The 23,523-nt window shown below is 39.7% G+C and overlaps 1 protein-coding gene across 7 annotated transcripts in view; it reads right to left on the bottom strand.

Annotated features, from left to right (window-relative positions):
• Window positions 1-572: 572 nt before the first annotated feature.
• The window catches only part of DRC7 (dynein regulatory complex subunit 7), a 36,291-nt gene continuing 13,340 nt past the window's right edge, over window positions 573-23,523 (bottom strand). For 6 of the 7 annotated variants that reach the window (XM_031949907.1, XM_031949909.1, XM_031949908.1 and 3 more), the window contains 11 exons: window positions 19,108-19,233; window positions 16,293-16,365; window positions 14,357-14,485; window positions 12,865-12,993; window positions 9,492-9,712; window positions 7,648-7,863; window positions 6,899-7,009; window positions 5,105-5,215; window positions 3,344-3,538; window positions 1,086-1,225; window positions 677-770 (listed from right to left, as the gene is read on the bottom strand). In XM_031949907.1, coding sequence (XP_031805767.1) covers window positions 677-770; window positions 1,086-1,225; window positions 3,344-3,538; window positions 5,105-5,215; window positions 6,899-7,009; window positions 7,648-7,863; window positions 9,492-9,712; window positions 12,865-12,993; window positions 14,357-14,485; window positions 16,293-16,365; window positions 19,108-19,233 — 1,545 coding nt within the window. Of the gene's footprint in view, window positions 771-1,085; window positions 1,226-3,343; window positions 3,539-5,104; window positions 5,216-6,898; window positions 7,010-7,647; window positions 7,864-9,491; window positions 9,713-12,864; window positions 12,994-14,356; window positions 14,486-16,292; window positions 16,366-19,107; window positions 19,234-23,523 lie in introns of all 7 variants that reach the window. The other variant, XM_012540706.3, reaches the window with a different exon arrangement.

Here is a 23,523-nt window from a genome sequence, read left to right as displayed (position 1 = left end):
TGGGAAGACTTTCCCATCTTCCTTCTATTAGCTGTTTCCTTTTTATCTTGTCTGTAGCCTGTGTGTATTTCTTTGTTTACTTTTTGTCTCCTCCATTAAATTGTGAGCTCCATGAGGAAAGGGACTGTCTTTGTCCTCTGTTTCTATCTCTGTCTGTATCCACAGTATGTGGCACATAGGTGCTTAATGAATCTTGATTGATTGATTGATTCATTCATTCAACAAATCTTTATCAAACATGTGCTATATAGGCCTCATGGTAGGTACTGGAGGAAGCAAAAATAATTAAAATATGGTCTTAGTCTGTTCTCATCAACACTAGAAAAATAGCTGAAAATTTGGAAATTTATCCAATCATTTTCAAGGTAACTCTGGGGCTTGCAGATCAAAAAGCTTATTAAGAAAAATTTTATTTTTAGGGAAACTGAAAGAAATCACATAAAATTTCATGTAAAAATCACTTCTTAAAATTTCCCCCAAAATCATTAGCAGGGATAAGATCCCCGATGGGCACTGACAACAGATTAATAGTAGCATTGTACATTCTGTGAAGGGATTATGAGGCTGAAGAGTAGGCTGGAGAACTATTTATTGAGCAAGGAGCTAAGAGGTGGGGCAGGCCGGGGTAGAGGGTAGGGTGTCCCCTTCTCTGAAGGAGAGGCAAGCACAAGAAATGTTAGACAAACACTTTCAGATACTCGATAAGGCGCGGATCCCTGTACAACTTTTCCTCCAGGGCCAGATACTTATGTGGGGCGAGTTCCTTGTGTCTGAAAGCAGAAAAAAGGATTGAGGGATTGATTAGTCCTTTATCCAGAAGTTAAAAATGGAAAGTGTTGGGACAAGAGACCATCATGGAAAGCAAAATCCCAACGACCCAATTCATTTGCAGAAGCCTAGATTAACAGAACTAGAAGGCACATTAAAAATTGCTCAAGAATCTGATTTAACATTTGGGCAAACTGAGAGCTGGAGAGGAGAAATGTGAGCCCCCCACCCCAGGGACATGTATCGAACTTGGGGTAGATCACAGGGACTATTGACCATGGCTCTCTCCGGAGGATCATGAGCCAGTAAATCCTCACCTGTTTAGTCGCTGCTCCAGAATACGGATCCGGAACATGGCTTGAGAGCAGTATGTGAGGTAAGCATCTTCATCCTCTATTGTCATGGTAACCTGGTTTTCTTGATACCATTGTTGCTTCTTCTGAAGTTCCTGAGTCTCCTGTGGGTGGGGGGGAGACAGTCAGACAGAGAGATAGATACACAGACAGAGACAAAAAGAGACAAAGATACACAGAGAGATAGAGAGACAGAGAGATAAATATACACACACAAAGAGGGAGACAAACCGAGACAGAGAAACAAACATACATACACAGAGAGAAACATAGAGATAGACACACACACACACACACACACACACACACACACACACGAGACAGAGACACAGAGAGAGAAATAGCCAGAGCCAGAAAGAGAGACACAGAGAGACAGAGACAGAGAGATACAGAGAGCGAGACAGGGAAACATACGTAGAGAAAGAGACAGAGAAACAATCAGAGAGAGACACAGAAAGAGTCAGACACACACACACAAATACATATACAAAAAAAGAGAGAGGGGATAAAGGTTATGGATAAGGAATGAAGGAGTTCTTTAGTACTGCCTTCATGCTTGCTTTTCCCCCCTGGCATCAATAGTGTTGGACTCCAATCTACTATCAACAACTTTTCCTTATTTTGGTTCATTCAAATGGAGGAAATGCCTACAAGAACAATGTGCAAACTTCACTGTTTAAACCATACAGCTAATAAAAGCCAAATTCACGGATTTCTTTCTTCCAAAGTCAGCTTGTTTCATGAAACCGAAATTGGGTAAAAAGATCATTCACCTAACTGATTTATCCCTTGTCTTTCTCCTTGGGGATTCCAGAATTCATATAATTAAAAATATTTTAATATATTTTTTATTAAAATTTTTTTTCTTCCTCCCCCCACCCAGTATTCATATTCACAACCTTTCTGATCCCCTGCCTAGATAGTCCCACAACTTCTCCAATCCTAACTCTGTCCTTCCACATCCTGCTTCAGTTACACACCAGTAACACAAGCATGTCTCAGAACCTGACATTTCTTAGAAGTCTGGAACCTCCAAGACTCGGAACTTTGACATTTTGCTCTCCAACCGCAGATTCCTGGGATTCTACCCTTTGTTGGACTCGTGCCTTAGTCCTTCAGTCATTTGGCCAACTCTTGTTCGCCCAGTCCCTCTCCCTCCCTCTAGCTTTGCTGTCTTCCCTAGCTGGTCTTGAAATCATTGTTTGCTACGCTTCCTCTCTAGGAGGGATCTGTTGTTACCCTCAGAATCCTTTGCTAACATGCTGACATTTTTGACCTGTGAAGTCTCCCTTTGGGTCACCCTTGGCTCCTACCCTGCCATTTCTCTGCTCCTGATCTTAAAATGGTTGAAATTCACTACAGAACTAATTGTTCCTTCTCTTCTTCTTTGCCTGGCTCCTCTTCCTTTTCACAGTATCCTAATAAGAATATTCCCAAAGGTCTATATGTACTCATTTTCTCTTCTGTCCACACTATATCCCTTGATAATCTCATTCACAAGAATTGTTCTGACGACCACTCCCTAGGATGATAAGACATAGCTAGAGAACTCTAAGGGATGACTCCAAAAGTCCTCTAGCACCCTCTTTTATGGATGAGTAAACTGAGGTTTGAAAGGATTTGTCCAAGGTCACACCATAGTAAGTGAAGAAAGTAGAATTTGATCACAGGCTTTTTGACTTCAGGGTCAATGCTCTTTCTCTTGTGTCATACAGTGCCCCTGGACTCAAAAATCTATCTCTGCAGAACTTTCTGGATATCCACATCTACCTCTTTTCCTTCCAGACTCTCTCTTTATTATTCTTTGTTTTTTCTTCTTATACTGTGAGTTCCTTAAGGGCAGCGTCTCTTCCTCTTTCCCTCCCTCTTTCTCTTTCTGTCTCTGTCTCTATTTCTGTCTCTATTCTCTGTTTTTCTGTCTCAGTCTCTCCCTCTGTCTCTATTTCTGTCTCTATTCTCTGTTTTTCTGTCTCAGTCTCTCCCTCTCTCCCTCCATCCCTCTCTCTTCCTCCCCTCTCTCTTTCTTCCCCTTCTCTCCTTCCTTCCCTTTCTCTCCTTCCCTTCCTTCCTCTCTCCCTCCTTTCCCCCCTCTCCTTCTCTGTCTCTCTTCCCCCCTTCCTTTTTTGTTTTTTATTTCCTCCATCTCTCTCTAAACTCAGGTCCTCCTGATGCTGAGACCATTGCTCAGGTGAAAAGCCTGAGGCCAGCCAAGCAGTACCCACCTTCTCAAAGCGGGACTGGATGAGATTGGCCTTGTCAATGAGCCGCTGCTTGAAGTCATTGAGACATTCATCTTTCAGGCGTAACGCCTGCCATCGAGTCAACTTCTCGCCAGGAGGGAGCTGAACCAGGAAGGGTGCCAAGTAATCCAGCTCAGCCTCCACTTGGCGCATGTGCTCCTCCTGGGCCTGCCGTTCCTGGATGAGACAGAGAAGGGGAGACATTCATCCAGGGCTGCTGAGTTCTACCCAGAAAGATGAGAGCCTCAGAGGAAAGTAGGCACACTCCTTGGCTGGGATGGGAATCCAGGTCTCCTGTGGCCCGAAGGACCAAGAACTGTTCTCTCCTCAGCTGGTTCAGAGTATAAAGCAACCCAGAAACTTAGAATCAAAGATGCTGACACTAGAAGGGACTTAGAACTGGAGGATTTAGGATACAGGGAACCTCCTATATGGAAAAATGCATTATCTAGCTCATTCCCCTACCCCACTCATTTAGAGTTATTCTGGGTAGCTTGTCCACTGTCACCAAAACAGCACTTGGTATTCTGGGAGAATAGGGCCAGAATTTATTGTTACAATAGGATGTGAAGGAATCCAGGATTTGAACCCATGTTTTCTGACTCCTATTTGAGTACTGTATTGTGTTTTTAATAACCTTCTTTTATAGATGGAAAAACAGGAGCAGACACATGAAAGTGACTTGTACATAATTGCTCAGAGATCTGGGGCCACAGTTGGAATTAGAACTCGGCTCTTATATACAGTTTAGCAGGCTTTGTCGCTATTTGGTTTGACAGAACCAGATTAGTCTATGGATCCATGTTCTTCAGTGACTTCTTGCCTACTTGTCCTACTCAGCCTATTTGGGGGAAATCAAAGTTCCAAAAAATTTTATGTCTTAGAACATGACGATCTAACCTAACTCCTCCCTCATGAATTTGCAGAAGTCAGGGCTAGTGAGGGCAGCCCTATCCTGAGGACCTGAATGGACAGCGCCATCACTGCACTCAAGATAGGGAAAGGCAAAGAACTCAATAGGATTTCAGTCAATTAAATGATATTTTGCCATCCTAGGCAGTATTAAGGATATTTACTTAGGCGGACAACCCAATTGCTTTTTTTTCAATCAGACAATGTTTCTTCTAGTTCCCAGCTTCTTAAAATGTGGTTTGCAACCCCATGTGGGGTCTTGTAATTGAATGTGGGAGTCATGAAATTATGATCTATTATCACTACATGTCTGATTCATATACCAATTTTATATGTCTGTATTTCTCAGGTAAAAAGGGACTGTGAGTAGAGAAAGTTTAACAAGCCCTGGTCTGGTTGACATTTTGGGTCTTGACTTAAATTGGATCCCTATGTCCCTGAAGGACAAAGACATCTGCAGAGAAGAATCTACTTTCACCTTGGGACAGGTGGCACTGTGGAAAGAGTACTGACTTTATAGTCAAGAGGTCCTACGTCTCTCATGCTAACTACTTTGTGAAAAGTCATTTAACATCCTCGTGTCTCCCTTTCCTCAATTGTAAAAACAAGCCAGAGCCTGGGTTTTCTTTTGATCATAGAAGTATGATTGTTTGATATTCAAGCATGTCGATGGCTAGATGCATAGACCTTGAGGACATTTGGAAAGAAAGACCGAAGGGTTTCAGTCCCTGGAACAGCCACTCTCTTGAATGAGCGAGGGACCAATGAAAGCAACTTGCCAGTTCCACAGGGATGGTGAAGGCTTCCCTAAGCCACCCTCCTGCCACTTACCATGGCTTCACGTTGCTCTTTGCTCTTCTCATTTCTCTTGGTGTCATAGATGGAGACTGTGAGATTGTGAGTATCTTCCTCTTCTTCTCGGACCTTCAGAATCTCTAGGACCTTTTTGGAAATACAAAGCCTGCTGAGACATTTGGCTTCTATGATGGCTTCTCTGTTTGCCTAGGCTTGATCGGGAGATGGAGGAAAAACCACTTCCCTCAGTGCCCTTTTGTTGTAACAGAAGCTTAGTATTATGGGAGGTGACTTCCTTTGTAATTGCTAAGGTTGCTGTGGTCTGTGGCTTATGACTCACCATCCATGATAACCTTAACCCTAATTCTAGAGCTTCTCATTGTAGAGATGAGAGATAGACTGCTCACCCTTCAGGTACCAGTATATCCAGAAGATAAAAATTGTGGAGAGTCTATTCCCCATTGACAACTCTCCCACAGTACCACCAGGCAATTCTATATGGAAACAACTCTTTATAAATCATTTGTATCAGTGGTTTCCATGAAAAGTCCCAATTATTCTGCATAGGGTAGGGAGTGACTGAATTTTCCACAATTTACTTATTGGACTACTCAAGCAGTATACTTTAGGTATATCTGAAAAGTGGTATTTTTTTTTTTTTGGATAAGTTTTCCTTAAACTTTCATTTTTGTTTCTGGAAATACTCCCTTCTTGTATTGCCCCATAGGAGGAATTGAGCTCTCCACTGTTACTCAGAAAAATAACTCAGCAAAAATTTATCTGACAAATAACTAAGCAAAAATATATCTGGTAATGTATATGAAACTCTGCCTAAATAATCTCCCTACCTCTTTACTGAGAGGAGGTAGGTAGGTTTCTTGATCTGTTCTCTGGGGCCATTTTGGTTCAGTGAACTCAAAAGTGAGTGGAGTATTTTTTTTTTTTTTTTTTTTTTGAGAATTGACCATTTCAGCTAATCCTGAAAATTTTCCAAGAGAGGTCACTGGGGGGTGTGATTTAGAAGTACAGTTTAGCAGGAAAAAGGGGGAAAGTTGGTTCAAATACATGAACTGGGTTTGGTCAGAGAAGAGACAGAGAATTGAGTAGGTGGGGCCATGAGGTTAGCCTTTTGAATGATACAAGCTGTTGATGTGCCAAGAAACAGAGAAAAATAGGAGAAAAATGGATAGACCTGATGGACAGCTAGAGAGATGATAAGGTTCCATGGTGAAACACTGGATGGACAGTCAGAAGTCCTGGATTCTAATCCTAGCCTTGCCACTATTTCTGGGTCAGATTGAGCAAATCATTTAATTTCTTGTGGTCTCACTTTCCTCATCAGTAACATAAGTGGGTTGGTTGTACTACATGACTTCAGTGTTCCTTACATTCTCTTCCAGGTGTAAGTTCTGTGGTAAACTGCTCTGCCAATCTGTTTCAAAGGTTCCTTTGAGCACATTCTCTGACATCCTTTGTGTTAAAATTTCTATTAAATTCTTAACTTAAGGTCCATGGGAGAGATTTCAGAGAGTCTGTGAACTTGGAGGAAAACCCTTCCATTAGGAACGTAAGCAACAAAACATTCTGAAAAGGGGTCCATAGGCTTCCTCAGACATTCCCCAAGGGGCTACAACTCTGCCTCACTTAAATCCAATTCATGAAGAAGACATCATCTATGATGTCACTGATGCTCTTCCAAAAAATGAAGGATGAACAACAATGACACATTCTAATTCTAAAATCCTGAGGTTCTTTAAGTATGTACCTTAGGGTCTCTGAATCCCAATGACATGTCTCCCCTCTTCCCTTCCCAGATAGGTAGACCGTTACCTCCATTTCAGATTCCCAGACTTGGTGTTTAGACAGCCTCTCTTCATTCTTTAAGTCCATCATCATCTCATATTGGAATAACAGCTTCTTGGTGTGTTCCCGAGGTTCTACCTGGAATCCCAGTAAAGGTGATGAGGGAGATTCCAAGATTCTAGCTCTGATCTTCTTAGGATCTGCTCTAAGTCACTGACTCTCTGCATCCTGATGTCTTTCTTTCTCTTGCCCATCCTCACTGCTGAGGTCATAGATGACTAATAGTAACACCATCAGCAGGGCATGCCTGGGATGAATTTGAGGCAAATGCCACTATATTGTCACCATTTATTCCCTCACTAGTTTCTGACACTGAAATGCATGCCCATTAGGGAGGTCACTTGCTGGGTTAAAATTAAGTTGAGTGACATCATCTAAATTATAATCCTTGAGCCCCTAGGGAAAAGGAGCTGGACAAGAGATTGAGGGACTGTGAATGTTTTATTTCATAATTGTGATTCTGAAGGGCTTTAAAGACTCTGCAAGAAAAAAATAAAACAGCATATCACTCCTCTTCCCCCTCAAAAAAAGGGAGACTGAAGTGACCAGGTCTGAACATCAGGATTCTGTTTATACTTAAGAGCTAATACAGACAGAATCACCAGAGAAAGAAAATATGGTCTGCTTACCTGCCTGCCCTCCTGCCTGTCTACCTGTCTTTCTGTTTGCCTGTCTTCTGTCTGTCTATCTGCCTATCTGACTGTCTGTTTTCCTACCTCATAGGAAATACACATTTCTGGAGTCATGATGATCTTATTCCCTTTGTTGTCCACTTCATTCCTTTTTAAGAATTCCCGTGTTGAGACAGTGATGTAATCATCCCTGCAGTGGTACCGAAGTTGAATCCGCTCATCTGAGACCACAAATATACGCTCATCCACGTCATCATCTGCCATCTTTTCAGGGTTTCGGTTGAATCGCTCTGTGATTTTCTAGGGGAAGAAATTGGAGTGTGGAAAATCATGGAAAGGATCATAGCCAGAGCAATTATCACTGATTTCTCTGTATCCCTTCAGTAGGTTTGGAGTGATGTTAGGGGGATGAAAGCTGGGGTTCCTTTAGTAAGGGGGTCAAAATTTAATCAGCTATTTTAAAAAGTCTTGTTTCTTTTATTCTTCCTTGACTTTTTCTCATCCCCATTTTTTCTTTCTTCTCTTAGTTTATCAAAGGTGGAGAGAAGAAATTGACAATGTTAGAGTAGAAACCAATTGAAGAAGGAAATGCAGATTACTCCAGTATCTTTGCCAAGAAATTTCCAAATGGGGTCAAATGAGTTGTTCACAATTGAACGACAGCAAAGATACCAGAAGTGAAGGAGAGATGGCTTGGGTCATTGTCGTTTAATCTACCAAAGTGGAAGGAGGTGGTAGAAAATTCTAATCCTTGTCCAGATCACAGTAGACTTTTCAACCTGTCCACTTCAAATGTTGATGTGAGTGCCTGACAAGGTGAAGTGCCAGAAATCATATTTTAATTTACACTTAACAATAATAATAATGATTACCTCCCTGTTCCTAGAGCTATTGTGAAGATAAAAAATATATTTTAGAGCATTTTGAAAACCTTAAGGTGCTATATAAATTATAGTTATTACTACTATTATTAATAATAATATTGACAATGACATTCACTGTCATATCCATAGCACCTTATAAAGCACCTTCATCACAATAGTCTTATGTGTCTATTTTTCAAGGACCATCCAAGAAAAAAAACCCATCAAGTCACTTAGCTATGGTAGACCATGAAACAAAGAAAAAATATAAAATAGCATGTGGTCCTCTTTGGCTTCTGCAATGATAGGAGTAAAGCAGCAGAAAAGGAAGTGGAGCATAAGCACAATTTTTAGACTGTATTAATGTTAGCTTAACTATTGTTGTTCAGTTTCAATCATGTCTGACTCTTCATGACTCCATTTGGGATTTTCTTAGTAAAAGTACTAGAATGGCTTGCCATTTTTTTTCTTCAGCTTGTTTTTACAAATAGGTAAACTGAGGTGAACAGGGTTGTCACCTGCCCAGGTGACTCGTGTCTGAGGCTACATTTGAACTGAGATTGTTCTGACTCCAGACCTGGTGCTCTGTGCGTTATCTTTATGATATCTTTGTCCACTGACCAATGACACATATAAACAGGAGGTCATGAAGGTAGGGTGGAATGATAGAGAGGCAGAGAACTGTTACACACTAGCCATATCACTTTGGGCAAGTCATGTTTCTTCTTTGTGTCTCAATTTACTCATTTTTAAAATGAAGGCGGTTGGGCTTGATAACTTTTAAGGTCCTTTCTGCCTCAATCTAGAATCTAGAATGTGATTAAGGAAAGCATTTTTAATAGATGAGGAAACAGGCTCAGAAAGGTTGACTTTTTGCTCAAGGTTGCTAGCATGACTAAGACTTCAATTCTCGGGTCTTCCAATGCCCTCTATCCATACTACACTGGGCTAACATAATATCATCAATATGAGCATTATAATGACCATCATTATCCTTATCATATGAATGGGACCGTAGGCTCCAAGGTGACGGACAACAGCACACTACAGGCCTATAGCTCATACCAACATGGGCCGAGGGTTTGTCTCCACAGTGCTGAGGCTAAATTTCTTGGACCGGGGACCATAATCGATATGTCGGTAGACAAGGAAATCTGCCCTCCCCTCATAGTATTCGGTCATTGATCGGGGAGTCTCGGTTCTCTTCACAAGGCCATCCACTCTGGCTTTATGGTAGAATTCCATCGTACGCTCTGTTTCAGGTATCATGCTCTTGTAGGTGTGCACTAAAAGGCAGAAATGAGAGATGAGTCATGTCAGAGCCGCCTTGCTCAGATGATGGTTCACTTCCCCCTAGGACCTTGACTTGAGAGACTTTGTGCTGTGCTGTAGGCCAGGTGGACCTAGGAAGATCTGAGTGAACTCCTTTCACTCCTATACCACAAAATAGGACTGGGGGAAATGAGTGTTCTGGTGCACACCTGGGGTTGTTTGGGTTAACTCTGCCTCCTTCCCCAACACACACACAAAGGGGATTGATTGGGGACCAGCTGAGACCCACTGGAGTGGAAATGCAACAAAGCAGGTTTTTGAACTTAGTGTCCAGGGAGTTTTATGTCTGACACTTTTTAACCTTATTGCTGGTGATTTTATTTATTTAAATTTTCTAGAACTTCTTTTTAACTTCTTTGGAAACTTCTTTGCTGGGTTGGGAAAAGAGCAAATTGTTTGTTTGCACCTTGGACTTGGAGTGATCAAGTGTACTAGATTCAGAACTCAGATACCTGGGAGTTCTTTAAAGATAGAGGTAGCACCCAAATCTTCATGAGAATATACTAAGCTCAGAATTAGGAGATCAGGGATTGATCAAGAATTCTGCTGACCACATGATGAAATTATAAGACATGGTTTTTTTGTTTGTTTGTTTAGAGGCATTTGAGGGGCACCTCCCCACCGAGGAGAGCCTTGTAAGAGACAATGATGCTTGTGGACAGAACACAGGGGACTCTTTTTGATCCCCTGGAACTGAGGCTGCTTCCCATATAATTGGCAAATGGGAGGCAAGGAGGTAGACTCATGTAGAAGAGCCATCCTTCCTTTCTGTATAAAATGAGTTGGCAGTGCCCTTTCCGAGACTCACTCAACATTATACCTGGCACGGTCTTGTGGAGTTCATCTAAAAGTAGGAAAGGGAGAGTGGGAAGGAACAATAAGGACTGCTTTCTTCTCCATCCCTGCACTCCCATCCTGGGGGCAGATAATGAGGACTTGCAGCAGAAATACATAACAGGAGGAGACTTGTCTAGGCCTGTGTTGATCAGGGTGAAGGTTCGTGGACAATTTAATGAACTTCAAACTCCTGTGTAGAGGGTTGGAGGAGTGATCTTGTAGATAATCCCAAAGTAGAGAAATTCTGAGTTCAGAAGATTGAGTACCGGTCATCCAGAACAGTGGTTCTCAAACCTTTGTTCTCAGTATCTTTACACTATTAAAATTATTGAGGATCTGTCCAAAGAGTTTTTGTTTATGTGGGTTATGTATCAAGTAGATATTTCTCATACTAGAAATAAAAACTAATTTTGAATTTGTAAATATTCTGAAAGGGTTTTGGAGACCCCCAGGATTCTCTTTGAAAACCACTGTTCTAGAGGGAGAAGGTTCCTAACATGGCACCCTAGATTGGATGATTAGAGCCATGTCTTGGTGGCCATGAAAGTTATACCTTGTAACCTCATCTTGCTATTGCTTGAAGTTTCATAGCTGTGACAAGAAGATTTTTGTTTAGCATCCTTCAAAGACAATTTATCTTTCAGATAGAGTCTAATGGAACAGTCTAATGGAGTATTTGAGTGGTTTATGTTTTTCTGCATTGGTTCTGTATTGATTCTCAGTTCTCAGGCCTTTCTATATCATACATTTTTTATAGAGTGAAATATAGAGTGCCCTATCTCTAATACACCAATCTTTAATGCTCAGATGGGAGATGGGGACTCCAAATGTTATCCATATTTGGAGATAATTAGACATGAGTTAGAGAGATATATTTAGAGATTGTCCTAGGGAATTCTGGGTAAGGCCAGTGTACCAAAGTAATGCAATAGGGATACAACAATCCCCCGTGTCCCACTGGATAAGGTCCCCAGGATCTGGCTTGTGGGTCAGAGAAAAGAGCACCCATTTCTCAGGTCATCATAGAGATTCTTAAAGCCATGACAAGACTACCGAATGGACAAAATCCATTGTTGAACTCTAAACCCTATGCTCTTTCCTCTGTACTATGCTTTGGGATGGTTAGTTGTAGAAGAGAAGTCTTAGAGGAGGCTCTTTTTGCTATTTTCCTTTACCTGAAGGATGCCATTTGGAAGAGGGATTACATTAGATTTTTTCTGGCTAAACCTAAAAAGCAGATGTAGCACCAATGTGTAGAAGATGCCAAGAGGAAGATATAAAGAAGAATTTCTAATAATGAAGGCAGTTTAACAATGGAATGGGCCACTTCAAATAAAACAAAACAAAACAATGAGCTCTCTGTCACTGCAAGTATTCAAATAGAGGGCTGATGTTTTTGTTCATTTCTCCCGTCAGGGATATTCTAAAAGGGATTCTTGAATGGGGGTGAAGTTTGCATTAAATGACCCCAGAAATACTTGATCTCTTTGAGATTCCATGATTCTAGGTTTCCACCTCCTTTGCTCATCACTTGAGTCCATAAAACCCATCCCTGTGAGTGAGGGAGCCCTCTTCTTTCCTCCATGCTTCATTTTCTTTACCAGCCAGACACACTTTCTTCCCCATTCAGCTCCTCCTCATGTAATGTCTCCCCCCATCAGAATGTAAATTCTCAGAGAGCAGAGACAGTATTTCTGCCTGTATTTGTATTCTCAGCACTTAGCACTGTGCCTCCCACATAGTGATTGCTTAATGAATGCTTGTTGAAGTGGCTCAGCTCCATAATGTTTATATTTGCCCCACCCTACTCTGGGTCCAAATCTTAGGATATGTTCTTTGTGGATCTTGGCCAAGTACTTGAGATATCAGGGGTGGAGGGTGGGAGGTGAGGGGAAAGTGTTCTTGGATCAGCAAAATGATGAGTGAGCAGAAAAGGCACAAGATTTGGGGTTGGGAGTCCTGGATTTGAATCCTAGCTGTGCCAGTTGATATTTGTATGACTGGACATCTCTGCAAGCCTCAGTTTGCCTCAGTTTATTAGAGTTGGAATGGATGATAACTAAGGTTCCTTTCATCCTAAAAATCTTATAAATATTTCATTTTTTTTTTTTTTTTTTTTTTTTATCTGTGCCTCTTTCTTTTTTCCCATCTACTAACTTTGCCCTTGGATCCCTAGTCAGGGGCATTTTAAAGAAATGAGATGACCTCTGAGGACTCTATAGACCTTGAGCTTCTAAGGCTTCTGATGTGGTTGAGGAGAGCTGTGTACCTCTCAGGGCCAGGAAATGCCCAGGCTTGAAGTATTCGGTGGTCCAATTCGAGACTTTATCCATTTGTCTCATCTCTAACGTGTCTTCCCTGTTCTTGTACCATTCCCTCACTTCAATGGGCTTGAGACCTAACCAGAGAGGATAATAGTAATAAATGACATATGATTTAGAAGTGACACATATATTATTTGATTCTTATAATAATTTTAAGAAGTAGGTATTATTATTGTTATTATTATTTCCATTTTATAGTTAAAGTCATCAAGATTTTGAGAGGTAAAAAGACTAGTTTGGATCAGAAAGCTAGTGAATGTCAAAGATGGGATTCAAACTTAGGTCTCTTGATTCTAGATCCAATACTCTCCTCTTAGTTTTTTGACTGCTCCTTCTTAATCTTTCTTTGTCCTTTTTAGTCCCCTTTGTTAGCTCCCAAGCTTCTAACCTTAAGGTATGCTTCTTTTTTCTTTCCCTACTTTCTACTTTGCTGATCTGATCAGCTCCCATTGATTTAATTATTATCTCTATATAAATGACTTGAAGATCTGTATTTCCAGTCCTAGACTCTCTCCTAAGACCCTGTCCTACATCACAAACTACATTTTGTACTTCTCAAAACGGATATTGTATAGGCACATAATTTGTCCAAAACAGAACTTACTCTCCCACTTCCCAAACAGTTCTTCTTTTAAACTTTCCTATTACTCTTAAAAGTACCAACATCCTTCCAGTTATCTCCATCTTGGATTCACTCTCAGTTAGCTAACATAGATAATCAATTGTAAAACCTCATTATTCTTCAACATCACTTGTATTATCTTTTTGTCTATCTGTCTACCTACCAACTGTCTTCTATCTATGTTCACTTAGATAGTAATATCTATCATTTATTTATCATCTATTTATCTATCAACTATCTACTGTCTATCATCTATTTATTCATCTATCTACTATCTATCATCCATCTCTGTATGTGTCTATCATCTACCTACCTACCTACCTACCTACTTATTCTATCTATATTTGTCTATGTACTATCTATCTACCATTTATCTATCAACTATCCACTATCTATCATCTATCTGTATCCATATATCTACTATCTATCATCTATCTATTCTTCTGTCTACTATATATATCTATCATCCATCTATGTATATGTCTATCATCTATCTACTTACCTATCTACTTATGTTTTCTTCCCCCATAATCTCCTCTGAGAGTAGGATGATTTCCTTGCATTTATTTGTATCCCCAGGGCTTAGCACAGTGCTTGGCACACAATAGGTACTTAATAAATGCTTGTGGAATTGCTTCCTTGCTTGTTCTTTAGACCGCATCCCAGCATTTCCAGCATTCACTGGCCTCCCAGAGGCTTAGGCAGTCTATCTAGCTCATTATCCTTGACCTTGCTTCTCTCTTTGCCAATGGGATTTCCCCTTTGATTTAAAGGAAGTTCCCCTTTCCTCCTTGCTCCCTATTTCCCCTCCTTACAATCCACATCCTCGTAGATGGTGAGGCGAGACACCAGCCCATTGGCATTCAGATATGGAGTCCATTTCTCCAGTTTGGACTGCTTGTACTGGATCACCTTCTTCCCTTGAGGAGAGCGGGTCTCAAAATCTGAGGAGAGAAGAAAGCAAATCTCCTTCATTTATCTTAGTGGGAAGTTTGTCAGCCCTGTGCCTCTCTTCAACCAGAGTCAAGCTCTCTGAGACAATGAGATTTTAGGAATTAGAAACTGGGAAAGGGACCCACATGTTAAAACAAACCAAAAAAAAAAGATCAAGAAAGGTGTTTGATGACACTATCTTATTCGGCCAACTAAGAATGCATAGAATATGCTATCAGTTTTATCCTAAAATTCAGAGTCTCTATTTACTTGACTTAATAGTCACCTGCTGCCTTTTGGACTTCTGCACCCTTTTACTAATATACGAAACACAGTGAATTCAGTCCAATGAATTATATTCATTATATTATTGATGGCAGCAAGAATGTCTAGTATCTCCTTCTCCTAACCCATCTCCCCTCTCTCCCTAATACTTTTCCATAACTGGATCTCTACTTAACTGTTGTTGAGTGAAATAAATTCCAACACTGATTTTGGTATCCCCAATTTTTAGCTCCTTGGACAGTTAGCTGGCCATATCATGCCCCCTCCCCCTACTCAATAAATTGTGGGGGATATTATTTCTAGGATCAAATATAAAGTCCCTGCTTGGCATTTAATGTTCTTCCAAACCTGATCCCTTCCTGCCTCTCTTCAGGATATTCATACTTTATTTCCCTTCAAGCTCTCTATGTCTATTTGCTGTTTTTTAAACAAAATCCCACATCTTCTATTTCCTTGCTCTTTTCACTATCTCTGCTTGGAATGTACTCCTGCTTTTCTTAGAATCCCTGATTTCCTATAAGTCTTAGGCAAGAGTAACTTTTTGCAGGAGATCCTTCTGGATTCCTAAGGGTTATCTGGTACTTATTTTATTATTCAATCATACCTGTATATGGACTTTGTATTGTTTAGTAAGCTCCTTGAGGATAGGGACCATGTTTTTGGCTCTCTTCGCTTTCCCAGTGCTTATCACAGTTCTGGGCCCATTAGAAAAGCATTTGATTAACATTTGTTGATTGGTTGATTAGATTTCTCTAGGAAGGTTCCAACTTCTGATGAGACAGTTCAGCACCTGCAAAGTTCCCTTCTTCCCGATTCCTTAGGTTTGAGCTGCCTCTGTCTCTTTGGCACAATCCTACCCATACATGACTAGACTATCTGTGGAGCCACAGGGACCAGTATATGCCCCTTTCTCCTTGACTTCCTATTTAGAAAAGCATCTTCCATTTAGCTTTTGACTTCAGCACAGTGTTACTTGGGTTTCCAGAAAAGTGCCAAGGGGCTTGCTAGTCTTTTTCTGAGTGGCACTGGGTCTCCTCAGAACCATTTTCAATCTCTGGGGAGTACACTTGGAGCAAGTGTATCTCCCATCATTCTCAACGGCAATAACCAAATTATTATTTTTTATCAATTTCCTCCCAAATTTACTTGGGGCAAGGATATGGCCATCATTCTCAATGACAATAACCAAATTATTTTTTTTACCAATTTCCTCCCAGACATACTTGGGGCAAGGATGTGACCATCATTCTCAATGGCAATAACCAAAGACATGACCATCACTCTCAATGGTGATAACCAAATTATTTACATCAATTTCCTGTGGGCAGTAAGGAGAGGGGAATGAGTACCTTCTGGTGGGACAGTAAACACGCAAGGGAAACCAATTTTAGATTTAAAGTATGAACCTGGAATAGGACTGAAATCAAGTTAATATTAGCCTAACAACCATTGAGACCCCTGGTTGGAATCTTAGGGAACTGGACTTGTCTGAGGAGGGAAAACCAGGCAGTCATTGAGAAATTAGGTATTTACCTTTGGGTGATATATAAATGGGTTCCACCCAAGAACAGGGCATATCAAAGTTCTTGTTTTCATCTTCTTTGTCCTATGGAGAAAGAAAGTGATTTCAGTGGAGGTTGGGTGGATTTTTTAGGCTTAAAGAATTCAGAGGGGCAAAGGGCTTTAGAGACCCTCTCAACCAGCCTGCTTGTCTTGCAGATGAAGAAACTGAATGCCAGAGAGGTAAAAATAACTTAGGAACAAAGAATTCAGAACTAGAAAATATCTCAGCAATAATCCAAATTTAGGGATTCTTAAATTTCTTGATAACTATATTTTGATATAGTTTTCATCATAATTCTGTATATTTTAATGTATCTTAAACATCAAGCATCACCTCTTTCTGGGTGATGCTTCAGACCCCTGCAGATCTTTTCTTAGTCAAGGACAGAGATACTCAGAGCAAGGTTAAGTCTCTCTCTCTTGGTCTCTTTGTCTCTGTTTTTTCATCTCTGTCTCTCTGTCTCTGTCTGTGTCTCTTGTCTCTTTCTGCCTGTTGTTCTCTGCTGCTCCATCTTTTTCTCTGTGTCTCTGTCCCTGTCTGTGTGTCTCTTCTTCTGTCTGTCTCTGTCTCTGTCTCTCTGTCTCTGTCTGTCTCTTTCTGCCTGTTGCTCTCTCTGCTGCTCCATCTTTTTCTCTGTGTGTCTGTCTGTCCCTGTCTGTGTGTCTCTTCTTCTGTCTCTGTCTCTGTCTCTGTCTCTGTCTCTCTTTCTCTCCTGAGAATGATTCATATGCTTCTATTGGGGTTCTATCATACAAAAATATTGAGGATCCCTGACCTAGTCCAATTCCTTTTTTTAACAGAAAAGTCTCAGGGAGGGCACAGATTTAGCTCTGGAAGAGTCCTCACAGGCCATCCGGAAGTGAAGTGGTTTGCTCATTGGTGATCTTGCAGCTGATGCTCGCCCCCTCCATGAGTGTGCAGGAGTTAATTAACCCTAAAAGTGAGATAACTGGCAGCTATTTTTTTTATCAGGTTCCTGACTTAGCACCTGGTCCTGTTTCCTCATTTGTCGAATGAGGAGCTGGTTTTCTAAAATCTTTGAGTTCCAAATCTAAGATCTTAAATCACGTAACCTCTCAAGGCCTCCTTTCCCTGTTGTTGCATGAAGGGATTGGGCCAGAATATCTCTGGAGCTCCTTCCTGCCTGCTCCAAACCCATGCTCTCAGGCCCTCCGCTTGGGCCTCCCACCGTGAGGAGGAGCTTTAACAATTCTGTTCACACACAGCCCACTTTTCCTCCTGATGAAGGGGAAACAAGGTCTGGGGGATGCACTAGACTTGTGATTTCAGTAGAGGGGGAGCCTAAGTGTGAAGGGAATTGCGGCACTTGAATCCAGGACTTCCTGACTATGAAGCTGGTTCCATCAACTCTGTCATCCAGTGGCACGTCCTGACTTCCGAGTGAACTTAATTTAAATGAGGCAGAGTCGTTCCCTCTCTCTTCAGAGGCACCAAAGTCCAGACGGCCTGGGATGGTGTTGACCTTGAGGTCAAGATACAATAGACCATAAATGATGACATGCATGACACGTTATAGTCAGCAGAGGGCGACCTCGACTCAAAATTAGGAGCCTCTGGAACTGTTTTAGTAGATCTGTGACCACGAGGACTTGGAGCAGAAGGAACCCAAGAGATGGGTTTGGTCAGCCTTAGAGCGTGGCTCGTTCTGACCCAGAATGCGTTTCCTGGACACGTCCGGCCAGACCCTGGCTCTGAGCAGCTTCCTCCCACCCTCCACTCACTGGTTTCCAGTCCCCTTTATAAGTCATCGTGAGACATGAGAATGGAAGGTCCCAGGCAGAGACTGTATGTACTCCTGGGGCTGAGCCCAGCACCTGGCACAAAAGAAAACGATTCTTCTGTCTCGCTATACTTCTATTTGTCTTTTCATCTATCTACCTATCAATCATATATCTATATATCTATTTATCTATTTACCTATCAATTATCATCTATCAATTATCTATCTATAATCTATCTGCCTATCAATCATCTATCATCTATCAATTATCTATCTATTTACTATCAATTTTATATTTACATATCTATCTATCTGCCTGTCCATGTCTGTCTGTGTGTGTATGTATGTATTTATTTGTGTGTGCATCTATGTTTCTGTGTATGTATCTATCTGTCTATGTATGTATGTATGTATATATGTATATATCTAGTTGGGTAAGAATATGTGCAGGTATCTATCTGTCTATGTATGTATCTATCTATCCCCTGTCCATATATGTATCCATTTGTCTATGTATGTATCTGTCTACATATGTATGTATCTATGTGTCTATGTACATATTAATCCATCTACCTCTCTATGTATCTATTTGTGTGTATGTATCTGTCTATATATTCATATATTTGTGTCTGTGTTTATATATATGTATCTGTCCATGTGTGTATGTAGCTACCTATTCATTTATCTATGTACCTAAGTATGTATGTATGTATCTATATACATATGTGCATATGTATATCTCTACCTGCCATGTGTATGTAAATCTGTCTGTCTTATATGCATAATTATGAGCAAGTTCTTTATTTCCCATTCTGTACCTCCATTTTCCTTTAAGTAAAATGATCCCTTCCATATCTAAGGATCTGCTCTTTCCATCTATAGTTATCTTTAGCTATATTTCTATTCTTGAGGGTTCAGATTTATCTTGCTTGAACTAACATTTCTTCAGCTTCTTTTCTCCTCTCACTACAGTGAGGATGTATATAAATAGAACACACACACACACACACACACACAAAAAAAAAAAAAAACACCATGCTTACCAGATTTTCAATATCATCATCCTCTGCAAGGTCTTCTTCCTCTTCCATCAGGGAAAGATAAGGCTTTTCAGTCCCCAAAAGCAAGAATTCCCACCTCAGAGGATCTCCTAGGTCAAAGGTGAGATCCTGGGAAGGAAAAAAAATTCTGAGCTCCAGCCAAACTCAAACTGTTAGGACTTAGCTATTTAAAATATATTTAAATCAAACATAAAAGGTTATTTAACAGAGGATTAAAAAAAATCAAGGTTGGCAAAACAGGCATGGTTCTGAGGATGCTCAGGGCTACTACCTATGTGGACAATCAAGGGCGTGCACAAAGGACACAACAGTGTTAGGAGATTGCTGGACATCAAATGGCAGAACCAGAAAGGACACTCAGGGTCATGTGGTCCAGCTCTCCTTCCTTTCACATTTGCCAAAACTGAGGCTCTGAGCAGAGAAGTGACTCAACCAACGCTCTTTGCTATTTTGCCCTCTTCCTCTTATGAAGAGATGACTTTGTTTAAGAAGCAACTGGGTGGTGAAATGCATAGCATATTGAGGGGGAGAGAGAGGGAGGGAGCTGGAAGAGAGGGAGGGAGCTGGGGGGGAGAGAGAGAGAGAGAGAGAGAGAGAGAGAGAGAGAGAGAGAGAGAAGGAGAGAGAGACAGACAGATACAGAAAGACAGAAAGAGACAGAGACACACAATAACACAGAGACACAGAGACAGACAGAAAGAGAGAGTAAGAGAGAGACAGAGACATGGATAGACACAGAGAAAGAGATGGATCGACAGTGGAGGGGGAGAGACAGACAGACACACAGAGTGGAAGAAGAAGAAGAAGAAGAAGAAGAAGAAGAAGAAGAAGAAGAAGAAGAAGAAGAAGAAGAAGAAGAAGAAGAAGAAGAAGAAGAAGAAGAAGAAGAAGAAGAAGAAGAAGAAGAAGAAGAAGAAGAAGAAGAAGAAGAAGAAGAAGAAGGAAAGAAAGAAAGAAAGAAAGAAAGAAAGAAAGAAAGAAAGAAAGAAAGAAAGAAAGAAAGAAAGAAAGAAAGAAAGAAAGAAAAAAAGAAAGAAAGAAAGAAAGAAATTTGCAGAGTGGAAAAGGGAGAGAAGGAGAAAATGAGTGAAAGGGAGACCCCATTGTATGACGTTATGCAGACCAAAAACTTTGCTATGAGAGAGAGTGGAGTAAAAACTATCAACCAGGGAATGTTTCTGACCAAAAGAGACATTTCCTCTGCAATAGCAGAATGTTAAAGATTACTCCTATTAGATAGGTTAAAGGCTATAGAAAAATCTGGTTGTAAAGATTTTTTGGTCTTAAACTGTTCTGAAGTTTTAAAATACTGCAATTAAAGTTATGTGTGCAGCTGTATTAATTGTTATATTTTAAAATGTGGTATCCAATTTAGAGTAAAATTTGAAGAATGATTAACACCTAGATAGGGACTGAAATTAAGATGGTGGAATAAGAAGAAGCATGTTTGCCTAGTTCACCCAAATCTGGGTGAGCTCTTACACAAATCTGGAAAAAATTCCACACTAGTTTCTGATTGGAAAAGCCAATAGCCAATAAAAGTTAGTAATTTTTCCTAGCCCAGTGAAGCTCAGGAAGATTAGAGCTCTGTGGACATTGGAGTGTCCTAACACTGGTCAGAAAAACATAGTAGCAGCAGCAATGCAACAGGTAGCAGTGGTAACTGCATGTGGTTGTGGCTGTGGTGGTAGTTGTGGCTGCAATAGCAGGGAACATCCCAGTGTCCAGGGGCTGAGACTGAATACAAGGTCAGAAAGCATCGGAGCAGAAATCTCTAAGAAAATGCAGATTAGACATAAGATCAACAAATATTCCTAGCAGAATGAAGGAAAGAAAAAATTTTTTTTTAATTTAATAGCCTTTTATTTACAGGATATATACATGGGTAACTTTACAGCATTAACAATTGCCAAACCTCTTGTTCCAATTTTTCACCTCTTACCCCCCCCCACCCCCTCCCCTAGATGGCAGGATGACTAGTAGATGTTAAATATATTAAAATATAAATTAGATACACAATAAGTATACCTGACCAAAACGTTATTTTGCTGTAGAAAAAGAATCAGACTCTGAAATAGGAAAGAAAAATTTTTAAAAAGAGCCAAAAAATTTTAAAAACACACATAAAAGTGGAGAGGAAAACTTTGGAAAGGAAATGAAAGTTATGCATAGAAGTTTTAAAAAGATAATTAATAGCTTGGTAAAAAAAAAAAAAGTCCCCCAAATTAGTGGAAGAAACAAATCCTTAAAAATCAAATTGGCCAAAGGGTAAAAGAATTCTAAAACATCATTGAAAAAAATACTCCTTAAAAATTAAAATGGGTCAAATAGAACTTAATGATTTCATGAGACAAAGAAATAATAAAACAAAGTCAAAAGGCTGAAATAAATAGAAATAAAAACATCAAATACTTTAGAAGAAAAACAGCTAATCTAGAAAATAGATCAAGGAGAAAAAATTTAGGAATTATTAGACTACTGAAAGCCATGAACAAAAAACAGCTTAGATACTACTTGCAATAAATTATAGGGAAGAATGTCTAGATATCTTAGGATAAAGAGGGCAATGTAGAACTTAAAAAAATTCACTGATTTCCTCCTGAAATTCCATAATGAGAACTCCTAGGAATATTACAATTCAAATGCAGACCTCCTCAATCAAGGAAGAGACACTAAAAGTAGCCAGAAAGAAAATTCAAGTACCACAGAATCATAGTCAGGACCACCCAAAATGCAGCAGCTACCACCATAAAGAAATGGAGAACTTGGAATATGATATTCTAGGAGGCAGAGAATCTAGGAATACAACCAAGAATAGACTACTCAGCAAAACAGAGTACAATCTGAAACAGATATTTAAACAAATAGAAGATTTTCAAGCATGAAAAGACTGGAGCGGAACAGAAAATTTGGCATTCAGAAAAAAAGACTCAACAGAAGCACAAAAAAAGGTTAAAAAAAGAAATCATAGAGGACTAATCAAGATTAAACTGTTTACGTTCATATATATCTATATCTCTCTGTATCTATAGTTATCTCTCTCTCTACACACACACACACACACACACACACACACACATATATATATATAGAGAAAGGTTTTTATATATATATATATATAAAACCTCTTAGGACTTTATCATCAGTAAGTGTTAGGGTCCATAGAGGGAGTTTAAGTAGAGAATCTGAGTGTAATTTTATTATGCTAGTATCATTTCAAAAGAAAAATTTAAGGGTGAGGAAGAAGACTATTTTGAGAGAGGTGGAAGGGAGAGGAAGAACAGCTAAATTTTTCTCATATAAATGGTATATGAAAAGAAGAGTTTATACAAAGAGAAGGGGGTAAAAGAAGGGGAAGAACACAATACTTGAACCTTATTTTCATGTCAAAGTCCTGTGGTGATATGCAAGTGCGGTGAACCTTATTTTCATGTCAAAGTCCTGTGGTGATATGCAAGTGCTCTCTCTCTCTCTCTCTCTCTCTCTCTCTCTCTCTCTCTCTCTCTCTCTCAAACATAGCTAATGCAGAAATTTATTTTGCATGACTCTATATATTTAAACTGGTTTTATTTTCCTCATCTTCTCAATATGTGGGGAAAAGGAAGGGAGGGAAGACAGAAGATTTGGAATTGCAAATAAAATAAAACTAAAAAATAAACATCTGGATAAAATTATATATATATATATATATATATTTCACACTGGCTTTAAATTATTCTTGAACATTGCTTAATCTAAACATGGATCTCCTTACAAGATATATTATCTATGTTTATGTCAATATTTATAGCTAATTCTATATCTCTATATCTATACTTATATTCCCCCCAAAGCCTTATAACTCTTTTAAAAGGGTGCACTAGAAAGCATCATATCAATATCCTGTAGCCTCAGGGAATAGACAGGTTTAGATTAAGCAATGGTCCAAAATAATTAAATATTAGTGAAGACGTTATTGATTTTACTTAGGTATTTATAGTTCTTTAAACCTCACTCTAAATTGGATGTCATCTTTTCAATATGATAATCATCATTTAGGAGAGCAGGAAAGCTTAACAATAATGCCTGAATGGTTGTATTAAAGACTATAGTGGACAATTTGCTCTCCCTTTCTCCCTGGGAAAGATCACATGAAAATGAGATAAAATTGCAATTTAAGACATTTTGGTTTAATCAGGGGAAATTTTCTTAATGGGACGATGTGAGAAGAAACTAGAATGGGTGATAAAATGAGGTTGTGGCTTTTTTAAAATATAGATTAGATTTACTCTTTTCTCCCTTGATCCAGGATTTTTTGGTTATGCAGTTTTGCCTGAGAACAGGAGGATAGACTAAGAGATCTTTCTCGGCTTAGAGTCTAGGCAATGGAAAAGAACTGTCTTATCTCCTCAAAGAATT

This window comes from Sarcophilus harrisii, chromosome 2 (genome assembly GCF_902635505.1).
Source record: "Sarcophilus harrisii chromosome 2, mSarHar1.11, whole genome shotgun sequence".
Classification (NCBI taxonomy): Eukaryota; Metazoa; Chordata; class Mammalia; order Dasyuromorphia; family Dasyuridae; genus Sarcophilus; species Sarcophilus harrisii.
Note: the sequence above shows the minus strand (reverse complement) of the source record. Positions and strands in the feature narration are given on the sequence as shown.